The sequence below is a fragment of the Peromyscus californicus genome, unplaced genomic scaffold (genome assembly GCF_007827085.1).
Source record: "Peromyscus californicus insignis strain IS unplaced genomic scaffold, ASM782708v3 Scaffold_6__1_contigs__length_162567912, whole genome shotgun sequence".
Classification (NCBI taxonomy): domain Eukaryota; kingdom Metazoa; phylum Chordata; class Mammalia; order Rodentia; family Cricetidae; genus Peromyscus; species Peromyscus californicus.
The window spans coordinates 41,748,768-41,770,552 of NW_026294584.1; the positions used below are offsets into that span (position 1 = coordinate 41,748,768).

Here is a 21,785-nt window from a genome sequence, read left to right on the forward strand (position 1 = left end):
CGCACCCCAGGCTTAGAGCGGGAGAATGACTCAGCCCCACTGCCTGTCTGATTGAAGTAGTTCCTGTGTTAAGGAGCTGGACAGAATCCAGACAAGAGGGGAAAGGGGGACAATTTGGAGGCGGAGACAGAAACTGAGTATGTATTTCTGGAATTGAGGGCGCAGAGGCCACTGCGAGAGAGGCTGTGGAAATGACACAAACTACTGGCCACCACCATCCTCCTCTGCTCCAAGCCATAGCACTAGTGGTCGCTTCCAGTCCTCCTCCTCCTCCTCCCCCTCCTCCCACTTCTTGCCTTCCTTACCCAGCCTCAGCCAGAAAGGAAGAGCCCACAGCCCAGCTGGGTGGGCACTGAGGTGTACGCGTTGCCTGGGCACCAGGAGCTCTTCCTCAGTAATTAGGAGACATGCAGATTAACAGCCTGTGCCGTTTTATTAATTTGGTAAATAAGCCAGAACAATTTCATTAGTGGCACATTAATGTGCTTGGGAGCAGGAAGGGTGTGTCCCACTGTGAGGCAGAAGGTCCCTCTGGCTGCCCCAGCCCACAAACAGGCCAGGTCCAGAGTGTCTAGCATTTTATCTCCCTGGGCATGGTTGACTCTCAGCTCTCACCTCTTTAGCTTGGTGGTGAGAAAACACACACACACACACACACACACACACACACACACACACACACACACACACAGAGCAGACAGGCATCTGTCTGTCGAGGTGGATTTGGGAGCTCACCCATACCTGAGTACTTCCTGTCAACCCCATTTGGCTTACCTTCACTCTTTCATAAGGACCTCCAGTGTAAGAAACACAGAATGTTTTTGGCAGAGGATGACAGAACTCACTCAGCAGGGATTGATCCCCAAGTGTGCAGAGTTCAGGGCATAGCTTGACCAAGCAGGAAGCTTCTGTATGGAACAGACCCAGAGATGCAGAGCCTGCCCGTGAGCTCTTGGCATTCATTAGCTGATGGGAGAAGAATCATTTTCATGTTCCTCCACTGAGTGCACAGATCCCCACTCCTTGTCTGATAGTTTACGGAACAAATCTTGAAGAGGTTGTTTGGCCTGCCCCAAAATTCACAGCTAATGTGAAGGGTTAACCCACAGTCCTTCAGATTCCCAAATCCATGTAGTTTCTAGTCCCTCACAACCCAAGTAGTAGGTATTTCCAGGCTCTGGGAAGATTTTGAGTATCAAAAAAGCTTCATTCCCTGGTGGAACTGACTTTGTAGTTACAGAATGAAGACATCTGAGCATGAAATAAGAGCTCCTGCCAGGTAGCAGAGAAAATGATGGTGATAGTGGTCATGAGGAAACATTTATATACTGACACTGTTTGTGTACCTAACATATTTATATTGACTCATTTAATTGTAATAAATTCTGATTATGACCTAGGGCAGGTCCTGCCAAAATCCCAAGTTTCTCTCAAAGTTTGTTGTTGTCATTTTTGTTTGTTTGTTTTAAAGGTCCAGGGAGGTTCAGTGGTTCACCAAAGTGCAAGGAGGTAGTGGGTGAATTTGAACTCGGGCCACTTGTCTCTGCAGTCTACGTTCTCAACCTCTATTCTACACTTAGCTCCCTAAGAGCCAGAAGAAGCAAAGTGATTTCCCCACATATTCATAGGTGGCCTTTTGCAAGTGGTGCCAGAGAAGGTAATGTTGAAGCCAAGCGGAACACAGTTCACTGAGGCTGGTCTAGCTCAGGTGTCCAGCAGCCACAAACCCACAGTCACTCCACCAGCGTCCAGGGCAGAGGCCTAGAGGCGCTGATGGAACAGCAAGTAAGCCAACCTGGAAGTGTCTTTTGACTCCTGATGGTCACATCTATCTTCAGCTAGCTGCCCACCTCTGCCTTAAATAGCTACCCCAAGCCCCTTAGAGTCTGTCAGGAAGTACTGGCCTCCCCCCAGAACCATGTCCCCTAGGTCTCAACTCTGTCATACACCCAACAGGAGACTGAAGAGCCAGCATCTGTCTGCTGTTATATAAACATACACAGACCCCTGAAGTACCTCCGAGACCATGACCACCCACATGTGTAAACAGCAGATGCCAATTCCCAGAGTGTGGCAGTCCATGGTCATCACCTAAGATCTGAATTCCTGGATGTCACCTTCATTGTAGGAGTCTTCCCACAGAAACTGTTGAGTCCAAATCACTTCAGAAACACTCCAAGACGCTGAAGAGACTATATCAGATAGCTTTTTGCAGTTTACACAGCACTCCATGGATAAGATCTCGGTTAATGCTTGCAATCGCCAGTTGGGCATGAGGAAGTTTCTTGTATATTTCACAAGAATAAATCTCCAGTAGCTACTGTCTGTAATTTGAGGCAACTTGTAAGGAACAGCTCTCCCTACAGAGATCTATATGTAGTCAGTCCTCATCATTTGCAGGTTTTGTGTTTGCAAGCATGCTCACTAACCCCAAGATCAATTCTGGTGCTTTTGCAGTCATTTGTAAACATGCAGAGTGGCAAGAAGCTTGAGTTACTTGGCAGGCACATTCCCAGCTCAGGTCGAACAAGGCAATACTGCCGCCTTCTTTTTGACATAGGATCTCATTAAGCCGGAGGTGGCCTCAAACTTGCCATGTGCATGAGGGTAACCTTGAACTCCTGGTCCTCCTACCTGCACCCCCCCCCCCCCCCAGTGCTAGCATTATAGGCATAGACCACAATGCCTAGCACTTTGGGGCTTTACTTTATTTTTAGATGGGGGTCTCACTATGTAGCCCTAGCTGGCCTGGACCTCTCTGTGCAGACTAGGGTGGCCTAGAACTCAGAGATCTGCCTGCCTCCATCTCTCAAGTGCTAGGATTAAGGTGTGGACCGTGAGGTATGCCTAGATAACTCTGCCGCCTTCTTGTTTTAGCTCTCAGAGTATAAATCATTGTTCTCTTGGTAATCTGTTTAGTGTCTTGAGTTTTGTGGGGAACAGTGCTTTTTCTTAGTGATTTTTGTTGTAGAAAATGGTCCCAAGCAAGAGTACGTCAAAAAAGCTGGACTATACCTTAAAGAAAAAAATACATGTTACATAACTATCATTCAGGCCTGACCTCTTAAGGTGCTGAGAGCTCAGTGTAAACGAATCAGTGATACGTATTAAATAAGGTGTCTTTAAACAGAAACACATTTAGACCAAGGTTAGATATGTGACAAACAGGTAATAAGAGACTCCCAGATTCCTAAACCTTTTTTAAAAACTATTTTTAAAGAAAGCATTTAACTTTACTTTATGTGCATTGGTGTGAAGGTGTCGGATACCTAGAACTGGAGTTACAGACAGTTGTGAGCTGCTATGTGTGTGCTGGGAATTGAACCTGGGTCCCCTGGAAGAGCAGCCAGTGCTCTTAACCGCTGAGCCATCTCTCCAGCCCCCCAAACCTTTTATTCCCTCTAGGAATAATGGTTCAGTATTTTTTAATTCAGTCTTCATGGTCACTTTATAACACTGTCATGGATAACAAGAATGGAGTGTGTGGGCTGAGGCTGTAGCTCAGTGGTAGAGGAAGTGCCTAGCATGCACATAGCCCTAGACTGGTTCCTGGCACTATTAAGTAGAAAGAATAAAGCCAGGCATAGTGGCACACTCCTGTAATCCCAGCACTTGGAAGATAGAGGCAGGAGGATCATGAATTCAAGGTTATCTCCAGCAACTAAGTGAATTTGAGGCCAGCCTGGGCTTTATGAGACCCTGCCTCAAAACAACAACAACAAGAAGTCTGTATCTATGTAATCTCTTTCCTTCTCTCTGTGAGCATGTCTGTTTTACACGACTACCTGTGTTGCCTATGCTAGACCTTGAACTCCTGGGCTCAAGTGATCCTCCTGACTCAGCCTTCTAAATATTCCAAGTAGCTGTAACCATAAATAAACACAGCCATCCTTGGCTCGTTTTTTGGAGAGGTGAGGAGGGAATGTCACAAGTTTGAGTCCTGGAGGTAAACAGAACTAGAATTTGTGCAGGTATAGATCCTCATACCATTACAGTTCTACCACAGATTGCTGGCAGTCAGTCTAAAGGAGAGAAGTAGAGAAGACTGCTCATGCATTCCACTCTGGGAGCTCCCTGCTTAACCTCTGCCCTTGAGGCCCTCAATTCTCCGTGCCAGAAAAGAGTCACAGACTTCCAGCACCTATATCCAGGAAAGTAGAGCTATAGCATGGAACTTGACTGCAGAGACAGGAGCCAAGTAACTTGGGAGCCTGCAAAAACAGTAGCCCAGACACCTTCCCCTGAGAGCCTTTGTTTGATTGAGAAATTACTATGTTGTTGGCAGTTGTAATGAAAGAGGAAGCTGAGCCCTACCAGCGACAGCTTTATCTCCTTCGACAACCCCAGATGGAACCTGTGGCAGCACACTGCCCAAGGCCAAAGATTTCTTTCGCCGGGGCCTAGGGACTTGTCAAGCCCAAGTTAGCACATCGATTGCAGGCAGAAAGAAGCTGGATACGTGTGAGGTCTGGGCTTGCTTGCCAGGGAGAACCCACTGCTCCTTGATAGATTGGCCCCAGGTATATCCGCTAGCTGTGGTTCTCCCTGGCAAGCCCTGGAGAAAGCATCTAGATTCTGGCTTCAGAGAACTTGGTGTCAGTTTGGGGTTTGCCATGTGTAGTGAGGTCTGAGCATGGCACTGTGTAGGATGAGAGAGATTGTTCCTGCCTGGTTGCCTCAGCAACCCATCTCTGAGCTTCTTACATCAGTGCCAACAACCCAGCCCGCTGCAGAAAACCACAGTGGCCCACTGCAAGCTGCCTAGGAGCCTGCCAAGCCTGGAGGGGTGCTGTGTGGTCATGTGGAGGGAAGGGGGACATTCTCTGTTTTAGCGGGGGAAACACTTGGCTACTAAAACTCTGTAACATGACAGGTCAGAGAAGGAGGAAGCTGGTGTGGGCTTGGACTCCATGTTGGCTGGGAACTGAACCAGCACCGCTTGCTTTTGGCTGGGCACATGTCCCCTGAGCTTCCAAACACAAGGCAACAAGCCCGTCTGTTCTTCCCACTGCCACCCCCGAGTTCCCCTGGGACCTACTGCTTCTTGGCCTTAGCCTGTTTGGTAAAACTTGGCAAATTAAGGCAAAAGAAAGGTGGTCTTCCACAGTGACGTCATGCCCATCAGTTTTTCTCCGGTTCCTGCAGGCCTTATGGCCCCTTCAGCTCCCCAGTCCTCTCCTGCAGGGCACTCAAGTTTGCACTCAAGCCCTGGACTGTTGAGAGGTGGATCAGAGCATGGAACTCTTAAGCACCGCTTGCTAGACTCAGAGCAAGAAGTCTGTTTCAGCACCTACCGGGCACTAAGTGCTGATTCTTCCCACTACATGTAGCTCTGCTGAAGAGCTCCAGGGTCCTAAGTCTGTATGGTGGAGGGGGCCACCATTACCTCAGCAGAAAGCAGAGAAGCAGGAGGAGGGACTGCTCCTGAAACAAGCTGTGAGAATCCGGGGGGGGGAGGGTGAGTTGCCCTGCTGGGGCAGTTTCAACTGGTGTTTCCACTCTTTAGGAATGGGCCCAAGGAGCAAAAGAGTGGTGAAAAACTAGGATCAAGTCAGGGCCCTGCCTCCCTGACCCGCCCCTTTACCGTTATCTCTGTTACCTTGTCTCTGCCCCTCCTAACCCAGCCACCTCTTTCTGCTTTGGGAGAGTAGTATCACCGGACATTTCCCAACTACCCACTCTCATTCCTTTTAGCCCTCTGCACTGGCACCAGCTCAGGCTTTGAGAATTCCTAGGTATTTAGACATTCATTTTATTGCTTAATCGAGCTTGAAGCCATTTAAATTAATACAAGTTTTACATTTAGCAGCAAAGGCTTTTATAGGCCCCTTTAGCAGAGAAAGAATGGGGGTCGAGAGAGAATCAAGGAAGAAATTTATTGTGCACCATTGCTTTTCTGAGGTAGGGTCAGGTCAACCTCCCCAAAAGACACAACCCTGAGCCATCCACCTGGAAGAACAGAGTCTGTGCCAGCCCTGGGGTCCTGGGAATAGAGCCCTCCATGAAACTCTGCTGCAGTGTCTGGGCTTGTGGTAATGACCCCACCTATCTACTTTCCCTTTTGAGGGATGACCTCTGGAGTTGCCCTCCTCCCCCAGACCGTCCTGTGTGCTACTGCAGCTCCACCCACACCCTCCGTCCTTACCTGTCCTCTTTCTCTCCCTTCGCTTTCTGGAAGCCTCTTTAATTACCTCCATTAAACATTAATCCTTTCAGTTCTTCCTGGAAGAATGCAGTCTCCCTTTCCCCAGGGACTGCCTTGCTCCTCAGCCTGCCTGTCTTCCCCACAAGAGCTCTGGTGGGTAAGGGTGGGGTGCACCATCTTCAGCCTGCTTCTCACCTCACTCCTACACACATGCACAGCTAAGCGGAGGGCCTCCTTCAGCCAAGGTGAGTCAAGTGCACCCCAGTAGCTAGCTCCCTGCCGAAAGGAAGGGGGGAAAGAAAGCAGACTGGTGAATCTAGAAGGCTGTGCTCTGCACAGCTGCAGGGATTGACTGAAGCAGGGCAGCGGGGACATGAAAAAAGACAAACACACGACACAGAAAAGCTGGGATCAGGTGGCCTGTGCTCTCTAATGGAGAGGCCAAAGCGCAGTGTGTTTAATTGTATACACTTGAATAGGGAGGCGGGGCTATTACATAGAGATAAACAAGAAGGCAGGATTTTTACATAAGCTGAACAAGGAGACAGGTTTAGCCCATCTCAGTAGGAGCAGTCTTCAGGCTATAAACACGGGTCGGGGAGAAAGCTACAGTGGAGATTTTCTGCACACTGTCAGCATTCACACTCACTCACACTCAGGGAAGGCTCTGTCATCCCTCGGAGCCTCACTTGGGGAAGGTTTCACAACTTCCGTGGGGCTGAGGCATTGGGGTCCTTGGCATCACTGTACCCATGTTGACAATACGTTCACTCTGGACTTCCGGTTCTACCTGCTTCTGCTACATAGAATGAATATAGGAGTGACTGAGGCTGAGAGCCTTGGTGCCACTCCCAACCCTTACACATGCAGACCTGCATCCACAAGTTGACACACGTATCTTTTGTCCCCAGGTGGAAGTAGAAGTCGAGAGCATGGATAAGGCTGGCAACTTCATCGGCTGGCTGCACATGGACGGGGCTAACCTGTCTGTCCTGCTGGTGGAACAAGCGCTTTCCAAGGTCCACTTCACTGCCGAGCGCAGTGCCTACTACAAGCCCCTCCTGTCTGCTGAGGAGGCCGCCAAGCAGAGGAAAGAGAAGGTACTGAGTGTGGCGTGTGCTAGTCATTTCTTAGTATGTGCTTTTTCTCACTTCCTCCTTCCCACACACCAGAGCCAAGGATAAGGTGTCAGCGTAGGCACCTCGGGTCATAAGCCTGCTACAGACCTGCACTGGGCCAGGGCCATCAGCCTGCAAGATTCCCAGTGGTGTCCCAGGCCTATAGCAGGATATTGGAGATGACCTTGGAGCAGTAGAAGAAATGACCAGGACACCACCGGTGAAGAGCCTGGGGTCAGCCTGCCCTTCTCTGTCAGTGCCCACCAAGGGACTGGGCAGCCCACCTCTGAATTTCCTTCCTACTGCCCTGCAGGGAAGCAGCCCAGGGAGATGCATGGAAGCCCTTCGAACAGCAGATTTACAGCCTCTCTCTCTGCAGATACTGCATTGAGGAGACAAGGGGGGTGGGTCCAAAGCAGCTTTTGGAAACAAATTGACTATTAAGGAACTCTGTGGCTTAGGGGTGGGAGCTGGGCTGACCCCCTCCCACACTAGCCTGTCTCCATTGACTTATAGCCTGCCTAATAATGGGATAAATCAGCCAGCCACCAATCTGTCAGGGCTCCTCTGAGCTTGAAGAGGGTTTCGTGGGACAGCCATGCTAAACTATAAATTGTTCCAAGAATAAATGTTCCCTTCCCCATAGGGTGGCCATCTGGCTTGAAATCCACTTCCCAAAGCCAAGACACCTGCCAATAGGAGTTGGGGGCTTTGCACCCCTGACGCACCGTAGTCTTCCTCATGCCAAAGCAGCCTGCCGCCTGGCTCAGGGCCTCCTTCCTCCTTCAGTTCTGGACCTAGGGATCGGTCTCTAGTCATCCTCTAGGAATTGGGGCAGGTGTCACACACTTTGGTGGCAGGGGACACAAGTGGACAGACTCCATAAGGAAGTGGCCCAGAGACCCAGGCTGGGCACAGGAGACTGTCTGCAGTCTAGAGGAGCTTCAGGGCATCCGAGGAGGTTCCCTTCCTCCTTGCTGCAGTTCCTGGTCACTTGAAACCCCATCTCCTGAGAGCGGGCAGGGAAACAGACAGCCTTGGCTTCCACAGGAAAGGAGAGTCACACTCTTTATGACAGCTGAATTTAGACTGCCACCCCTGTGTCATCTGTCTGAGGCAGGGGACTGGAGGCACAGTGGATTTCCTGTTACAAGGTTGAACTGTCCCAGAATAGATGCATAGAGGGCCAGATTGGCATCAGTGTGAAATAAAGGCGGCATCTATGCCTATGGCACAGTCCTCTAGCACTCAGCACATGAAAACTTACTGGAGCCCAGAAGCTGCCTTCTCAGGTCTGTCCACTCACAGTAGAGGCCCGGGAAGGACTTGGGTAAGGACAGGGAGTGGTACCTGGCCTGAGGGGGCTGGCTGGATTCCCTGCCAGGTACAGCACGAGGCGTCCTTATTTACCGCACAGTAGACTTGTCTGAAAGAATCCAAGTTGTCATTCTGTTGGTGCCACTTGATGATGCTAAGGAGTAATTACCAGTGATTAATTACTTACATGAGCTGCACATTTTTATTCCATTCTAATTAAAATGCAGCACACAAAACTCTATACTGGGCCGCCTTCCCCGTGGATCCCTCTCCTGCAATCCCAGTCCACTGTAATCCAGAGGAACCAGCCTGGTTCTCCACCTCCCAGTGGAGCTGGTTCTCAGGAAGAGCTTTGTCTGCAGAACCTGTTAGTGACCCTCAGAGTTGGCAGCTGATGAAGGAGTTGGGAAGCCAGCTGGGCAACAGGAACCTGAGTATCTCGGGTGTACCCAACTCTTCCCACTTGTGACCTCCTGAGGGCTACGTGTGTTACTGAGGAATAAAGGGTTCTGGTTCCTTTACAGTGTGTAAACGTTTATACGTACAGGCTAAACCAGGAAAGGGAATACTGAGAGACTATGTGAGACCAGGTGTGTGCAGAATTGGACAGTGTGACTGTACATGCGTGCATTAGTGAGTGTGTCTGTCTGGAGGAACCTGATGCTGCTGAAGCCTCGAAGCTGCCTCTTCAAGAGTCTGTTCAGTACACACTAGGATCAGAAGCTCAGTCTGGCTGGAGAACTCCGCTGCCTCCCTGCAGGGTTTTATTCTTCCCTGTGCCCCATAAGACCCTCCCCTTCCTCTGCACTTAGGGGTTCTGGGAGGGAACAAGGAGGGAGTCACAGGCGGCAGATACCTCACACACACTTTCTCTCTCTCTCTCCCTTTCTTCTTCTGTCCCTCTCCCTCTCTCCTTCTCCCTCCCTCTTTCTCATCCCAGCAGGGCCTTGAACCGGGCTGGATTGACCATTGATTAGTTTTTATTGAGCTTGGCCTCCCTGTGGTGCGTGTGAAGGCCTCTGCCACCCTGGCCCCATGCCAGTCACACCCCTGGAGCCTAGTGAGCAGGGATAGTGAATAGGATTTAGATCGGAGAGACTCCAGCCAGTGGATTCCCTGTGCACAGTTTTCTCCCCTGGCAGGAAGAGAGGCTGGGGTTCCCTGGGAAGAAACACAAAGAAGAGAAAGGACCAGGGGTGCAGAAACCAGGAAGAGAGAGCCCCTGCTCCTGACTCATTCTGGTCTATTCCTGTGCCCAGCACAATAGGCTCCTTCCCTCATGGTAGCTGCAGCAACAGGGAACCCTCAAAAGCCGCCGATGTAGAAGGAACCTGAGAAGATGAGAAACTGGCTTTGCAGAACAGCCTGGAGCAGGAGCAGAGCAGGGAAGAGGCGCAGTCTATAGCCAGAGCTGTGAAGCCGCACAGCAGTGTCTTGCCCTAAGACAGATCCAGCACAATCCTAGCTTTGAAAAAGAAAATACACCATTCTTCAGCCTGGCCATAAACCCTACCACCATCAGAGCTCAGGAAGACATCTCCACATTAATACTCCGAAATGGCCCAGGATCAGGGGAGACTAACTCTAACAGGCTCCTCGTCTGCCTGGGCCCTGCTGCTGAGTCCAGACTCACATTTCCCTGGATAACATCTTGTCCATAGGGGTCTTTTCCCAGCTCCTCCCTCTGTCAAGAGCCTGGGAGTGAAGCCTTAACTCTGAGTGTCTGTGTACACAGTTACTGCTCCTTCTAGAAGAGGTCTTTGAATTTTCCTAGTCACCTTCCCATGAGTCCAGGAAGAGGAGCATCCACAAAGATTCCCCCAAACAAGAGCATAGCAGAGCTGTGAGCTCAGAGGCTTACGAAGGCTGTGGGCAGGTAGCATCTGTCCAGCAGGGGCCTTGCCGGTGTGTCTGTCTTTCCTCCTGAGGTAGCGCTGCACAAAGGCATTATCAGCCAACAGAGGTAAGACCTTGGTCTAAGGGTGAGGACCATTCCCATCCCAGAAGACAGGCTCCATCACACCAAAAAAGAGACTTGGCATTTACCACCTTGCCTAGGACTACTGGCTGCCAAGTCCCAAGGAGTAGCTGTGCTGCCCCCTCTCCCCAAAGAGAAGCAAGGAGCCTTCATGGCTTCACTTTCCAAGGAGCCATGTCCAAAGAGTTGAAGCCTCTCTTAGAATCCAGCTTCCTTTCCTGAGGAGCAGCTACCTCTTCTACCCTGGGATGCTTCTTCACAGCCTCTGGCACCTGCCATTCCATAGGTAGGCACCTTGCTTTCACTGTCTCCTCGGCTCCGGAGGCAGTGTGACCTCTCTTGTCCTCCAGCCAGGTGAGCTCTCTGACCTGGGGCAGGGGGCATCTGTCAGGCTTTGGTTTGCATCATTGGTGACCTCAGCTTGCTGCCCACCTGAGCCTGTGATGAACAAAGCTCCGCCCCCTCTCCCCAGGGAGGGAACCTGATGCTGTCGCCCGAGGCTCTTCTTGAGGACTCATTAGCAGTTTCTGCTCTCACCCTGTCAGTCTGCTCCAGATTCATCAACACAGCTGAGGAGCACCCTCCCCAACAGCCACAGCCCAGGAAGCAGGCTGGGGTAGGATGGGTCTCTGAATGTCTCCCAGACCCAGGATCCTCTCTGTCGGCTAGCACAGAGGCCTGTCTCTTCCCCAGGAGGAAAGCTAGGAAAGGAAGCAGCTGGAGAAGCTGGGCAGAGCAGGCGAGGGAGGAAAGGGCTGCTGCAGACAGCTGAAGTGCTGGGGTGCTGAGAGGGGGAGGGGAGAAGCATGGGTGCTGGCAGAAGGTCAGAAAGGTGGCTGGCAGTGGCTCCAGCCTCTTTAAGGCAGTGATGACAGGCTTGTCTTAGAGGCAGTGTAAGTCCTATTGATCTGTGGAGTTCCAAGGGCTCTAGAGGGCCTAGGAGCCCAGTCGATAAGAACGACTGGCTGAGTAGACACCTTCCAGCCAGAGAAGCCTAGGAAAAGAGCCCAAAGCCTTATTTGAAAACATTTGACTATCCGCCAAAGTCCTCTCATGGGGAGCTTGACTAGCTAGAGGCACATGGGCCTGTGAACCCTTAGGGGAGACAGGGCTGTGCATTAGCGTTCCACCGCCTGCTTCTCCTGGCCAGCCAGGGCTGGGGCTGGTGTATGTCCTAAGTCTCTGGGTGCTGGAAGGAGAGCAGTGGTAGGAGTGATGGAGAGATGACGGCAGCTGGAGGCAGCCACAGAGTGCACCCCACAAGCGCTACTGTGCAAAGCATTCCTTTGTGTAGTGTGGCGGGAAACTTAGGCTAGGTGGCCGTAGCCACTCCACTGGCATCCCCTAAATCAGGAAGCCCACATTCTCTGCTCCTTCTTTTGATGGAAAGACAGAAGTGTAGGCTTGAGGGGTGACCCAAGGAGGTTCCATAATTGCAGCATGCCTGCCTTTCAGCTCCTTCCAGGGGCCCCAAGAATCTGCTCATTAGCTGAGAATATCAGTGACTGTATGTTAATGTTCTAATCAAAGGAGGTAGACCTGGAGGTGGCTGTTAAAGTCAAACCCAAGATAAAGGCTTGATAAACCCATGCCTTCTCAGCTTTTCCATGGCCCTGTGCTGCCTATTGCTTCCAGGACACCCAACCAGTGCCAAGGACCTATTTCTGACTGCAGACCTGTGTACCTCAGTTTCCCCATTAGCAAAAGAGGAATTAACATGATACCCATTCAGAAGGTTATTTGAGAGGCTCAAATGAATTGATACTTGGGAGAATGTTTAGGTGCATGGCACTAGTGAGCAAGCAGGTTTCTGGCTAATACTTGAACCATTCTTTTTCCTCTGTACGTGTCTTCATGATGCCATGTGTGGTCCCGTCCCCTGACTCCCCGTCCGCTTCCTGCTGCTCAGCTGGAGAGCCACTTCCCTCCCATGCTCTGACAGGCCTCACTACTTGGCTAATCTCCTGGCCGCAGGATTGGACTTGACGCGCTGTCACGTCGAATCAGCTTCTGAGCTGCTGCAGCTCTGGCACAGGGCTTGGGGAAGGAAGGAAGAGAGGGAAGGGTGGAGAGGGGTGGCCGAGCCTCTGAGCTGAGGTCAGAGCAACCTGCTGGAGGTGAGGGGCTCAGAGCAGAGGAGATGCAGTTCTGCACAGAGACATGTCCCCCTCTCCCAGCTACAGCTTGGTGTGCCTCAGGAACAGGGACGACCTTGCAGAGCACTCTGGGAAGGGAGATGGAGATTTGAAACTAGAGGGACTAAGCAAGCAGCCCAAAGCCAAGGCAGCTCATTGGTGGGATCCTCACGCTCCACTATGCATGGATCACCTGAAACTTGGTTTGATTTTGGTTTGCCTCTCCCCCTAGCTTTTTAGATTCTAATTTAATAAGCCTGGGGTGAGATCCTGGAGCCTGCTTTTAATAAGCTTCCAGTTCTTCTAATTCCTACCAGAATCAGACCCTCTACACCAAATCTCCAGAGACTCCGCCTCTCCTGCTCAGCATCAGCCCTCCAAGTGGCCCCATTTACCCAGACCCCTGGTTGGTGTCCTCACTGATGTCCTTCTCAGCCACCCTGTCCTCACTGCCGCACTTGCAGGTCTGGGCCCACTATGAGGAGCAGCCTGTGGAGGAACTACTGCCTGTGCTGGAGGAGAAGGAGCGCTCCGCCAGCTACAAGCCCGTCTTTGTGACTGAGATCACCGACGACCTGCACTTCTACGTGCAGGACGTGGAGACTGGTAAGTGCCTGTGTGCTGCTGCCTCACAGATCCCAGCGTGGTCCAGCCCCCCCCCCAGACTGTGGGCCCGAGGGTTCCGGACTCTCTCCCAAGCAACTTACAACTGCTACTGCCCCTAAGGATTACCTCAGAAACCCACAAGTGAGCCCTGGAGTGGACATGGGGGTGTGGCGGGCCAAGCAGGTCCTCTGAGGACAGGTGACATTACAGACTCATCTGGGTGGTTCTCTGAGACTCTTAGGTAATGCTTTTACTCCCAGACACCCCTGGCAGGGCTGGGCATGAGGATTTGTTGCCTGAGTGTGTCAGGAATCATGGAGTAGATTGTCTGATGTGGTCAGGGATCCCTGCTTCTTAAAGAGGACCAAAGGAGCCTGCCCCTCTCTCTCTTCTCCTATAGAGATTAGTATAGAAGTGTGGTGGTCAGTTTCCATGGCAACAAGCAGGCTCTAGGGGAAGCTGTCCCCTGGCAGTCTTTGTGAAAGACCTTCTCTCCTCTCCTCAGTCTGCCACCTGATAGCCAGGGACTCTACAGAGACCTCAGGTTTCTAGAGGACAGGGTAGCAGCCATATCCACCACTCGTACTTCCCCGACCTCCCTCCTCTGCATGCTGCTCTTGGGGCGGGTCAATGGGAGCAGAGGGATGTGCAGATATGGGCAGCCCCAGGAATGGCAGGATAAGGTGTTTGCCTGGCTTCCTCCGTCCTACTCCCCAACCTACTCTGAGCTGCCATCAGCCCGGCTCAGCCACTTGGCTCTGATGACATGTCCCAGGCAGCTGCTTCTGTGACAGTGTTATTTCACTAAGGAAAACTTCAGTTCCTCTTCCTGGGCTGAGAAAAAGTGGAGGAGGGATGAACGTTGATAAGCCTTGGGGATTCACTTCTCCTGAGGGTAAAAGGTGGCCCAGTGATTACCTTGGCAATGAACCCAGAAAACAGCCAGCCTCAAGACTGAAAAGGAATCTTACCTCATAGGATCGAAGTAGAAATTAGGTCTGTGAGTGAGCAGAGGAACAGCTAAAATGGTCATTGGAAGCCTGGGGGAGGAACCCTAAATAGTCCCTGCCCAGGGACAAGATTCACCTGAGGGCCCCACTAGGGTGGACCACCTTACACCACCTTACATGGCCTCACTGTGTTCAGAGGCAGAGCTTGAGGGTACACGTTTCCGTGTGACTCCCTCATGGGAAACCCTATCTGGTTGTCTCTGGCTGCTCTAGAAAGCCAGGATGCTTGGAGAGAATGGTGTCTGAGGCAGAAATAGGAAAGAAAGGACTAGGAAAAGCTCATATTCCTAGAATATTGTCACCGGCTCCTAGTAGTAATTGCCAAAGAGGATGCCTCTGTGGCTCTGTTAAGTCCATGAAAATAGACCTAGGATCTGTAGCCTCCCTCTCTGAACCTTTTTGGGCTCCTCGAGGCACATTCTCTCACCCTGTCCCCTTTCTATTAAAGTTCATCTTCACAAAGAGTCTGATAAGAACATTAGCTGCAAGTGACCAATCAGACCCTATATAAGAACCTCCAGTAGGCTGTGGCTGCTGGCAGGAGGCAGGAGCCTGTTTCTTTCTGTTGCCTTGGAATCCAGAAATCCAATAAATTGCAAGTAGACTGAGTTCAGGAATGCCTGTCAGTGTAAAGGCTGCTTCCCTGGAGCTTGGGTATCTGTGAGCAAGGAACACTCTGGAGGAGCCCAGAAGCCTCACCACTCAATTGAATGAATGCCAGGACTGTGGGTGCACAGCAGCCCAAGAAGAGGACATGTGTGCATATGCAGAGATCATTTCAGTATGGTTGGATTAGTAAGCACCCTGCATGCACTGGGAATCCTACCGGGCCTGTGCAAGTCAACAAACAAGTGAGCTACGGTCTGTGCCCTGAAGGAGCTCGCAGTATAATGGCAGAAACATAAACACAGACGGGGCACTAACAGGGCTGATGGTAGCAAGTTTAACCACAATAAACATGTGTTCTGCACCTGTTACAGTGGAGCCTCAGCCCTGAAGGGAAAGAGGGGTGCCACGGTTAGACTGCACATCTCCAGCCCTGCCCTCACCTGCGAGGTGGAAGAGAGCAAAGAGGCTGTGAGACTGAACTGGAATGCAGGCCAGAAGACCCATAAAAGGATAGGCCACAGGGGACTGGCGCCTAGCAAAGCAGGGGTAGAGAAGGAGCCAGGGAAGGGAGATGAGACCTCGGGTACTGCTGAAACTGGCCAAGGAGCTATAGGTAAACATCAAGGGCTGCTGACCCTCAGCCAGGGAGATTGGGCAGGAAAGTGGGGCACTGCCCCCTGCTGAGAAAAGGTAGAACCTGGCAGCATTGGAAGTGCTATTCAACAGGAATTTTACAGGGTGACAAGGGCCAGAGTGCCTGTTTGAATAGGTGGAGCTTCTGTGTCCCACTCAGTCCTCCCACATCTTTCAAAGCTCTGATTCTGAGGTCCTTTCCTGTCTGTGGTTATAAGGGATCCATCCTGTTGCCTCCCAGGAGACATTGGACAGAGTGGTTCCTGCTAATCATGAGATCCAGCCCAGGAGCTGTTTCTTTTAAGAATGGGGTCCAGGCTGCCAGCCCTTATTCTAGAAGCTGCTCAGCTGTGCTCAGTGTCCCTTTTCCTTCCTACTTCCTCAGTCAAGACCTACCCAGCCACAAGAAATGTACCTCAGTAGTATGACACTTCCCTAGGATGCACAGGCCCTGAATTCCATCCCCAGTACTTGAAAAAGAGTTAAGAAGGTCCAGCCACATTCCCCAGGGCTCCTGCTCCCTGGCCAGTATATTAGAAGGGTGTGTACATGCAAGGCCCGAGATAAAACCAAGTCACCAGTTCACTTTTGAATGTGGCTGGCATGAAGCTGCTTGAGTGGGAGCCACAAAGGACTGCCCTGCATGGGCTGAGGTAGCCAGTGCTTGGTGCCCTCTGTCCCTGTGTTCACCCAGGAGTGAGGCTCCCGTGTTTCACTGCCCTCTTTTCCTTACAGGCACCCAGCTGGAAAAGCTGATGGAGAACATGCGCAATGACATCTCCAGCCACCCTCCTGTCGAGGGTTCCTATGCCCCCCGCCGGGGCGAGTTCTGCATTGCCAAATTTGTAGATGGAGAATGGTGAGCCACAGGGACCAGCAGGGCGACAGGGCTTAAGCAGGATGGAAAAGTATCCTGGGGCACAGGCCTGCAAAGCTGCTGTTAGATGGCAGGCCTTTACCCAGAACTGCTTTCTCCTGGGTTGTTGGTGACAGCCTCTACCAGATCTCCAGGGTATCCCCCCTCATTGGGGGCGCGGGGGGCGGGGGGGGGCGGGTGCTGTCATCCAGCCAGCCTCCAGGGATTCTAGGATAAAGTGGTGCCACTCCCCCTTTCCTGGGGATACAGGATAGTAAGGCTGCTGGCTGATACCCTCCAGCCCTCACCGCTGAAGGAAGGATGATGTCAGGAGTCACTTGGAGGTTTGTCCACAATGAGCCCAGACCAGCCAGCCAACCCTGCACCTCTGCTGTCTCAGATCCGAGCAGCAGAACTTCCAGGCCGGAAGAAGGTCACTCATGGATGATGTACCAAGGGTAGAGCCCCTGGCCTTCCCAGGGTGACGAAGTGACTTGGATGTGTTCCCTGCTGCAGCCTCCCAGACAGATCTGCCGGCTAATTACAGCTGCTGTTTAGTGTGCTGGGCTTAAACAGCAGACATCAATCTAGTCATTACTCTTGTTGCTTTATGCCCCAAGGACACATTAATCTGCTCCACATGCTCCCTTCTCCCTCCTTGCTCCCAGGCCCACTCCAACTCCTGTAGATGCTGTCCAGAGCTCCCTGAGCCTCCTGAGCCTGGGCCTCCTTAGTCTGAACACTGGCCTCTGTGACACCCAGTGACCCTGGGCAGGAAATACTGTGTCCCTGGGGAGATCAGGTTGCTAGCGCTATCCTCTGAACTCTGACCATGATGCTGTTGCAGGTACCGTGCTCGGGTAGAAAAGGTGGAGTCCCCTGCCAAAGTGCATGTTTTCTACATTGACTACGGCAATGTGAGTGCTGGGGACCAGGGTGGAAGGCAAGCAAGGCAGGGACCATCAGGCACTTGGTAGGTCCCTTGGTCAAGTCCATCTCACCTCTCGACAGTCCTGCATACTGATGGGACATACACATTGGGCACCTCTGCTCTTTGTAAAACAGGCCTGGCCCCCGGAACTACTAGGAAGTACAGGGAAATATGGCCAGAGGCCTTCAAACACTGATAGATCTTAGGGAACTTGACACTCTTGAGGTTAAGATAAGATATGAGGATCTTCTAGCAGAAAGTCCAGATCTGGGGCCATGCTCTCCCATGGTCCCTGGGAGAACACAGTAAAGAGGTATTGCCAGGCCAGAGTGACTCCAGCTACCTGGGCCAGAGCCAGAGGCATGCATGCCCAGCACTGTCAGGAGCCTTCCTGACGTGAGCACCCTACCCTATGGAGTACTAGACAGGGAGCCCATTCGGCAGAGAGCCAGCAGTTGGTTTTGCCAACTAGAGAAGCCTGGGAGACTAGCAAAATGGAACTGAGCCAAAAAAGTGGGAGAGGCCCAAAGTCACGTTCCCAGCAGCCTGGTACAGAGGTTACCCTCGTATGTGATGATGATGTCCTGGTGCTTCCTCTCTAGAGAGAGATCCTGCCATCCACCCGCCTGGGTACCCTGCCGCCTGCCTTCAGCACTCGTGTGTTGCCAGCTCAAGCCACAGAGTATGCCTTCGCCTTCATCCAGGTGCCCCAAGATGTGAGTACAGACCTTGTTCTCCTTTCAGAGGGGCTAACGCAGCCACTCCTGCAGCCCTCGGAGCCTGTCAGGAGAAGATGGAAGTGTGTTGCATTGTCTGTTGCTGTGCTAGGACTCGGGAGCTGTGAGTGTTAGCTTTGACCCTGGGAATTGAGAGAAGGTACCACAGACAAGATGGCATGATAGCCATTCAGTTAGCTGGGGGTTTGGGGGGTTTTGTTTGTTTTTGTTTTCCGAGACAAGGATTCTTTATTTAACAGCCCTGGCTGTCCTGTAGCTCACTCTGTAGACCAGGCTGGGCTCAAACTCAGAGATCCGCCTGCCTCTGCCTCCCGAGTGCTGGGATTAAAGGCGTGCGCCACCACCGCCCGGCTCAGTGAGTTCTCAAGCAGAGGGTAGACCTGGTGAGTTAGGTGCACTGGTGTAAAGACTCTGTCCCCACAGCTGAATCCTAGGAGTAGTGGGCAGTAAGAGAGGAGAAGACAAAGGTAATTTAGGGACTGGATATTGTGGTCTTGTCTGTCCTGGCAATAGCTTATGCTCTGTACCTTAGGCAGGGAGGGAAGTGACAGCATTTTGACCAAAGTGTGACATGGTCAGATATGTTTCTGATAGCTTTGTAAGTGGGAGATAGACTGGAAGGAATGGCTGGAAATGGTCTTAACAATCTAAGCTAGAGATAAGGGCAGCCTCACCAGGGCCACTTGGGGAGTTATGGAGAGGGGGGTGGACGAGTCTCAGAAACACATGGCAATATCAGAGAGGTGGGACAAGGCAGAGGAAGCTGAGATGCCACTGACTTCCTGATACTGTTGGTCCAGGGAAAGGAGCACTTTGAGCTTGGAGGATCTCCACAGTGCTACACAGGGTCCAGTATGGAAGAGAGGTTAGACCTAGAGTTATGGATTTGAACATTGGAACCATGGGAGTATTTGAGATGGTGCAGAGTAATGTGAGAGCTATGGCAGGGGAGAGAGACTTGGGAGGTACAGACAAGGTGAGGATAAGGAGCCCAGAGGCAGGAACGGGAGGATAGTAGGACCTGTGCTCAGAATTGTAGTGGTCCCAATTTCCAGGAAGAGAGAACCAGTCAGCAGCATCTCCTCCCTCAGGGAGTTCCACCGAGTAGGCTGAGGCTTTATCTTCAAGGAGGTACCTGGTGCTCAGAGCAAAGGTGCGTGAGCAGCCTGGCTAGTGCTGCCTCCAGGGACAGGGTACTAAATGCAGGAGGAAAGGTAGGAATCATCACCATTTGCTTCATAACTTTTCACAAAATGTGCCAAAGGGAAAACAGATCACAAAAGATGTGGTGGGCAAGTGCACAGATTGAGCTGGGGAGCGTCTGTGAGGATGGGGAGATGTGTGGCGAGAACCCAGGATGCTGCTATAGTGAAGACAAGAGAGAGATGGTAGGCTCAACATGCTGGAGCAAGACTGCAAGTTTAGAGGCCTGAGCGACAGTCACTGGGTAAATTTTGGGGAGAGAAGGCCACTTTCCCTCAGAGACATAAGGCGGGTGGGTAGGGGTCCAAAAGGTGAAGGTAAGAATGGTTTATGTACAGTTAGTTGGGTAGAGGAAGGGGTCCTTCATGTCCAGGACCTGTTCGTCATTCACAGAGACCTAGAGGGCGAGTCCCAGACTCTGCTCGAGGTCCAGGGACAGATAGGTCTTAAGACCCAGGCAGCTCTGTGTTGGCCTTCATTCATCCCCCTCACTAACATGGCTATCTATATCCCTGTCCAGGAGGATGCTCGCACAGATGCTGTGGACAGTGTGGTGCGGGACATTCAAAACACTCAGTGCCTGCTCAATGTGGAGCACCTGAGTGCCAGCTGCCCCCACGTCACTCTGCAGTTCGCGGATTCCAAAGGCGACGTGGGGCTGGGGCTGGTGAAGGAGGGACTGGTCATGGTGGAGGCGCGCAAGGAGAAGCAGTTCCAGAAAGTGGTATGTGGTTTGTGAGGACCCCGTCCTGGACGCAGGCCCTTAGCACAGACCCTGTACCATCAGCAGCGCCACAGATGAGGGACTGGGGACTGTACCCAGAGCCAGTGCAGAAGCAGGGGATCCACCAGCCTCCAGGTCCTGCTGGGGAAAGATAATGGGTTTGGGTTTGTTGGGGTTTAAAAAAAATCTAATTAAAGCACAAATTAATTGGCTGCGGGTTTGGCTGAGAATGCAGCTGCAAACTAGAGCAGAAAGTTTCCCTCTGCATGTGCCCCAGTCGACAGGCTCGGGAGCTGTGCCAGGGGTGATGCGGAGGGTCCAAACCTACCTCCTCCCTCTCGGTCCTTTTCTCTAACATGGAGTCTCCAACTCCTGTTACCCAGGACCACCCATAGCCATGTGGTAGCCATGAATGTTCCAAAGACTCCGTCACAAGGCTCCTCCAGCCCACAGGTCCCCACGGTGGTTTGGGGTCAAAGGCGTTGGCTGTCTTAATGAAGCTACCCATAAGGGCTCTGATATCTAGAAATTCCTTTTGCCGACATCACGAAGATAAACACTTTCTGTGAGTTCACTCTTTTGCCCACCATCTACGATGAGAACAGACAGACCCTACCTACCCCTACTTTGTGGAACTTACATTCCAGCCTGAGACAAGGACAATGAACACAACTACATCAAACCCAATGTCACAAGAGAATAACTGTTGTGCGAAGGGGAAGTAGAAGTCTAGTCCAGAGAGGATCAGGGGTGGGATGCACAGTTGGAAGAGGGGTCAGCGGATGGGGCGTGAAGAAGGGGCTGTTCGATTATCAGAGACTTGCGGTGGAGTCACACGAAGGGAGGAGTCCTCCAGGCAGATGGACTAGCCAGTGCACAGTTGAGCAGTCCCGACAGCGGTGTGACTGTACACCCTGCAGTTTGCTGAGTGCTGGGCTCCACTGACTGCACATCTGCAGCAGCATGTTGAGGTGCCCCTCGTTGCTCATTCGGGAACACCTCCGTCTTGACCACTCCCTGTCTTCTTGTGTCCTTCAGATCACAGAATACCTGAATGCCCAGGAGTCAGCCAAGAGTGCCAGGGTGAGTTCTTGCCTGGGGCTCCTGGAGGTGCTAAGTTTGAGAGGTATTGCCCTGTGGCTTCCACTGGGCCACAGGTCCCTGAAGAACCATGTTGTTCTGTTTCCCTCCTCACAGCTGAACCTGTGGCGCTATGGAGACTTCCGAGCTGATGATGCCGATGAGTTTGGCTACAGCCGCTAAGGAGAACTGTGCCTGGCCCCCAGCACCGCTGATGCCAGATCCTTTCCCTCTGCCAGGAGGCCGTTTTCAGCTCCAGACCTGGTTGGGGAGCATAGATTGGGTCCAGCTTTGCTTCAGTGTACAGAAACCTCCTGTGGTGGGCAGCATTGGAGCTGGGGTGGGGAGCCCGAGGCTTGCTGGGGCAGACCATCACAGTGGCGCTGCCATCCACAGTCTCTCTCGGATGATTTTGTATTTTTATTTGAGGGTTTATGGGTTTTTTTTAATTGTCTTCAAATCAGGAAAGAACAATGAAAGACTTTGTCTTAGTGAAGGGGATAATCGTGACACCCAAGGCAGCTATCCGCTGGCACCCACCTCCACCCCAGACTGCCCTTCTTCCCAAACTCTGTCCACGTGTTGATTATGTGACTTCTGATACGTCCGTTCTCAAATTCCAGTGTGTCCACATCTGCCCCTCACCAGCCTGTTCTGTATTTAAAGCTTTGAGACCCAATAAAATAGTACCTGCTGTCTGCAA

The 21,785-nt window shown here is 51.9% G+C and overlaps 1 protein-coding gene across 1 annotated transcript in view; it reads left to right on the top strand.

The window, feature by feature from the left end:
• The window catches only part of Snd1 (staphylococcal nuclease and tudor domain containing 1), a 421,942-nt gene extending 400,157 nt beyond the window's left edge, over window positions 1-21,785 (top strand). Inside the window, exons 17-24 of the mRNA XM_052719698.1 lie at window positions 7,057-7,245; window positions 13,158-13,299; window positions 16,287-16,410; window positions 17,255-17,324; window positions 17,941-18,054; window positions 19,799-20,002; window positions 21,041-21,085; window positions 21,200-21,785. Coding sequence (XP_052575658.1) covers window positions 7,057-7,245; window positions 13,158-13,299; window positions 16,287-16,410; window positions 17,255-17,324; window positions 17,941-18,054; window positions 19,799-20,002; window positions 21,041-21,085; window positions 21,200-21,265 — 954 coding nt within the window. The 3' untranslated portion in view covers window positions 21,266-21,785. The remainder of the gene's footprint in view (window positions 1-7,056; window positions 7,246-13,157; window positions 13,300-16,286; window positions 16,411-17,254; window positions 17,325-17,940; window positions 18,055-19,798; window positions 20,003-21,040; window positions 21,086-21,199) is intronic.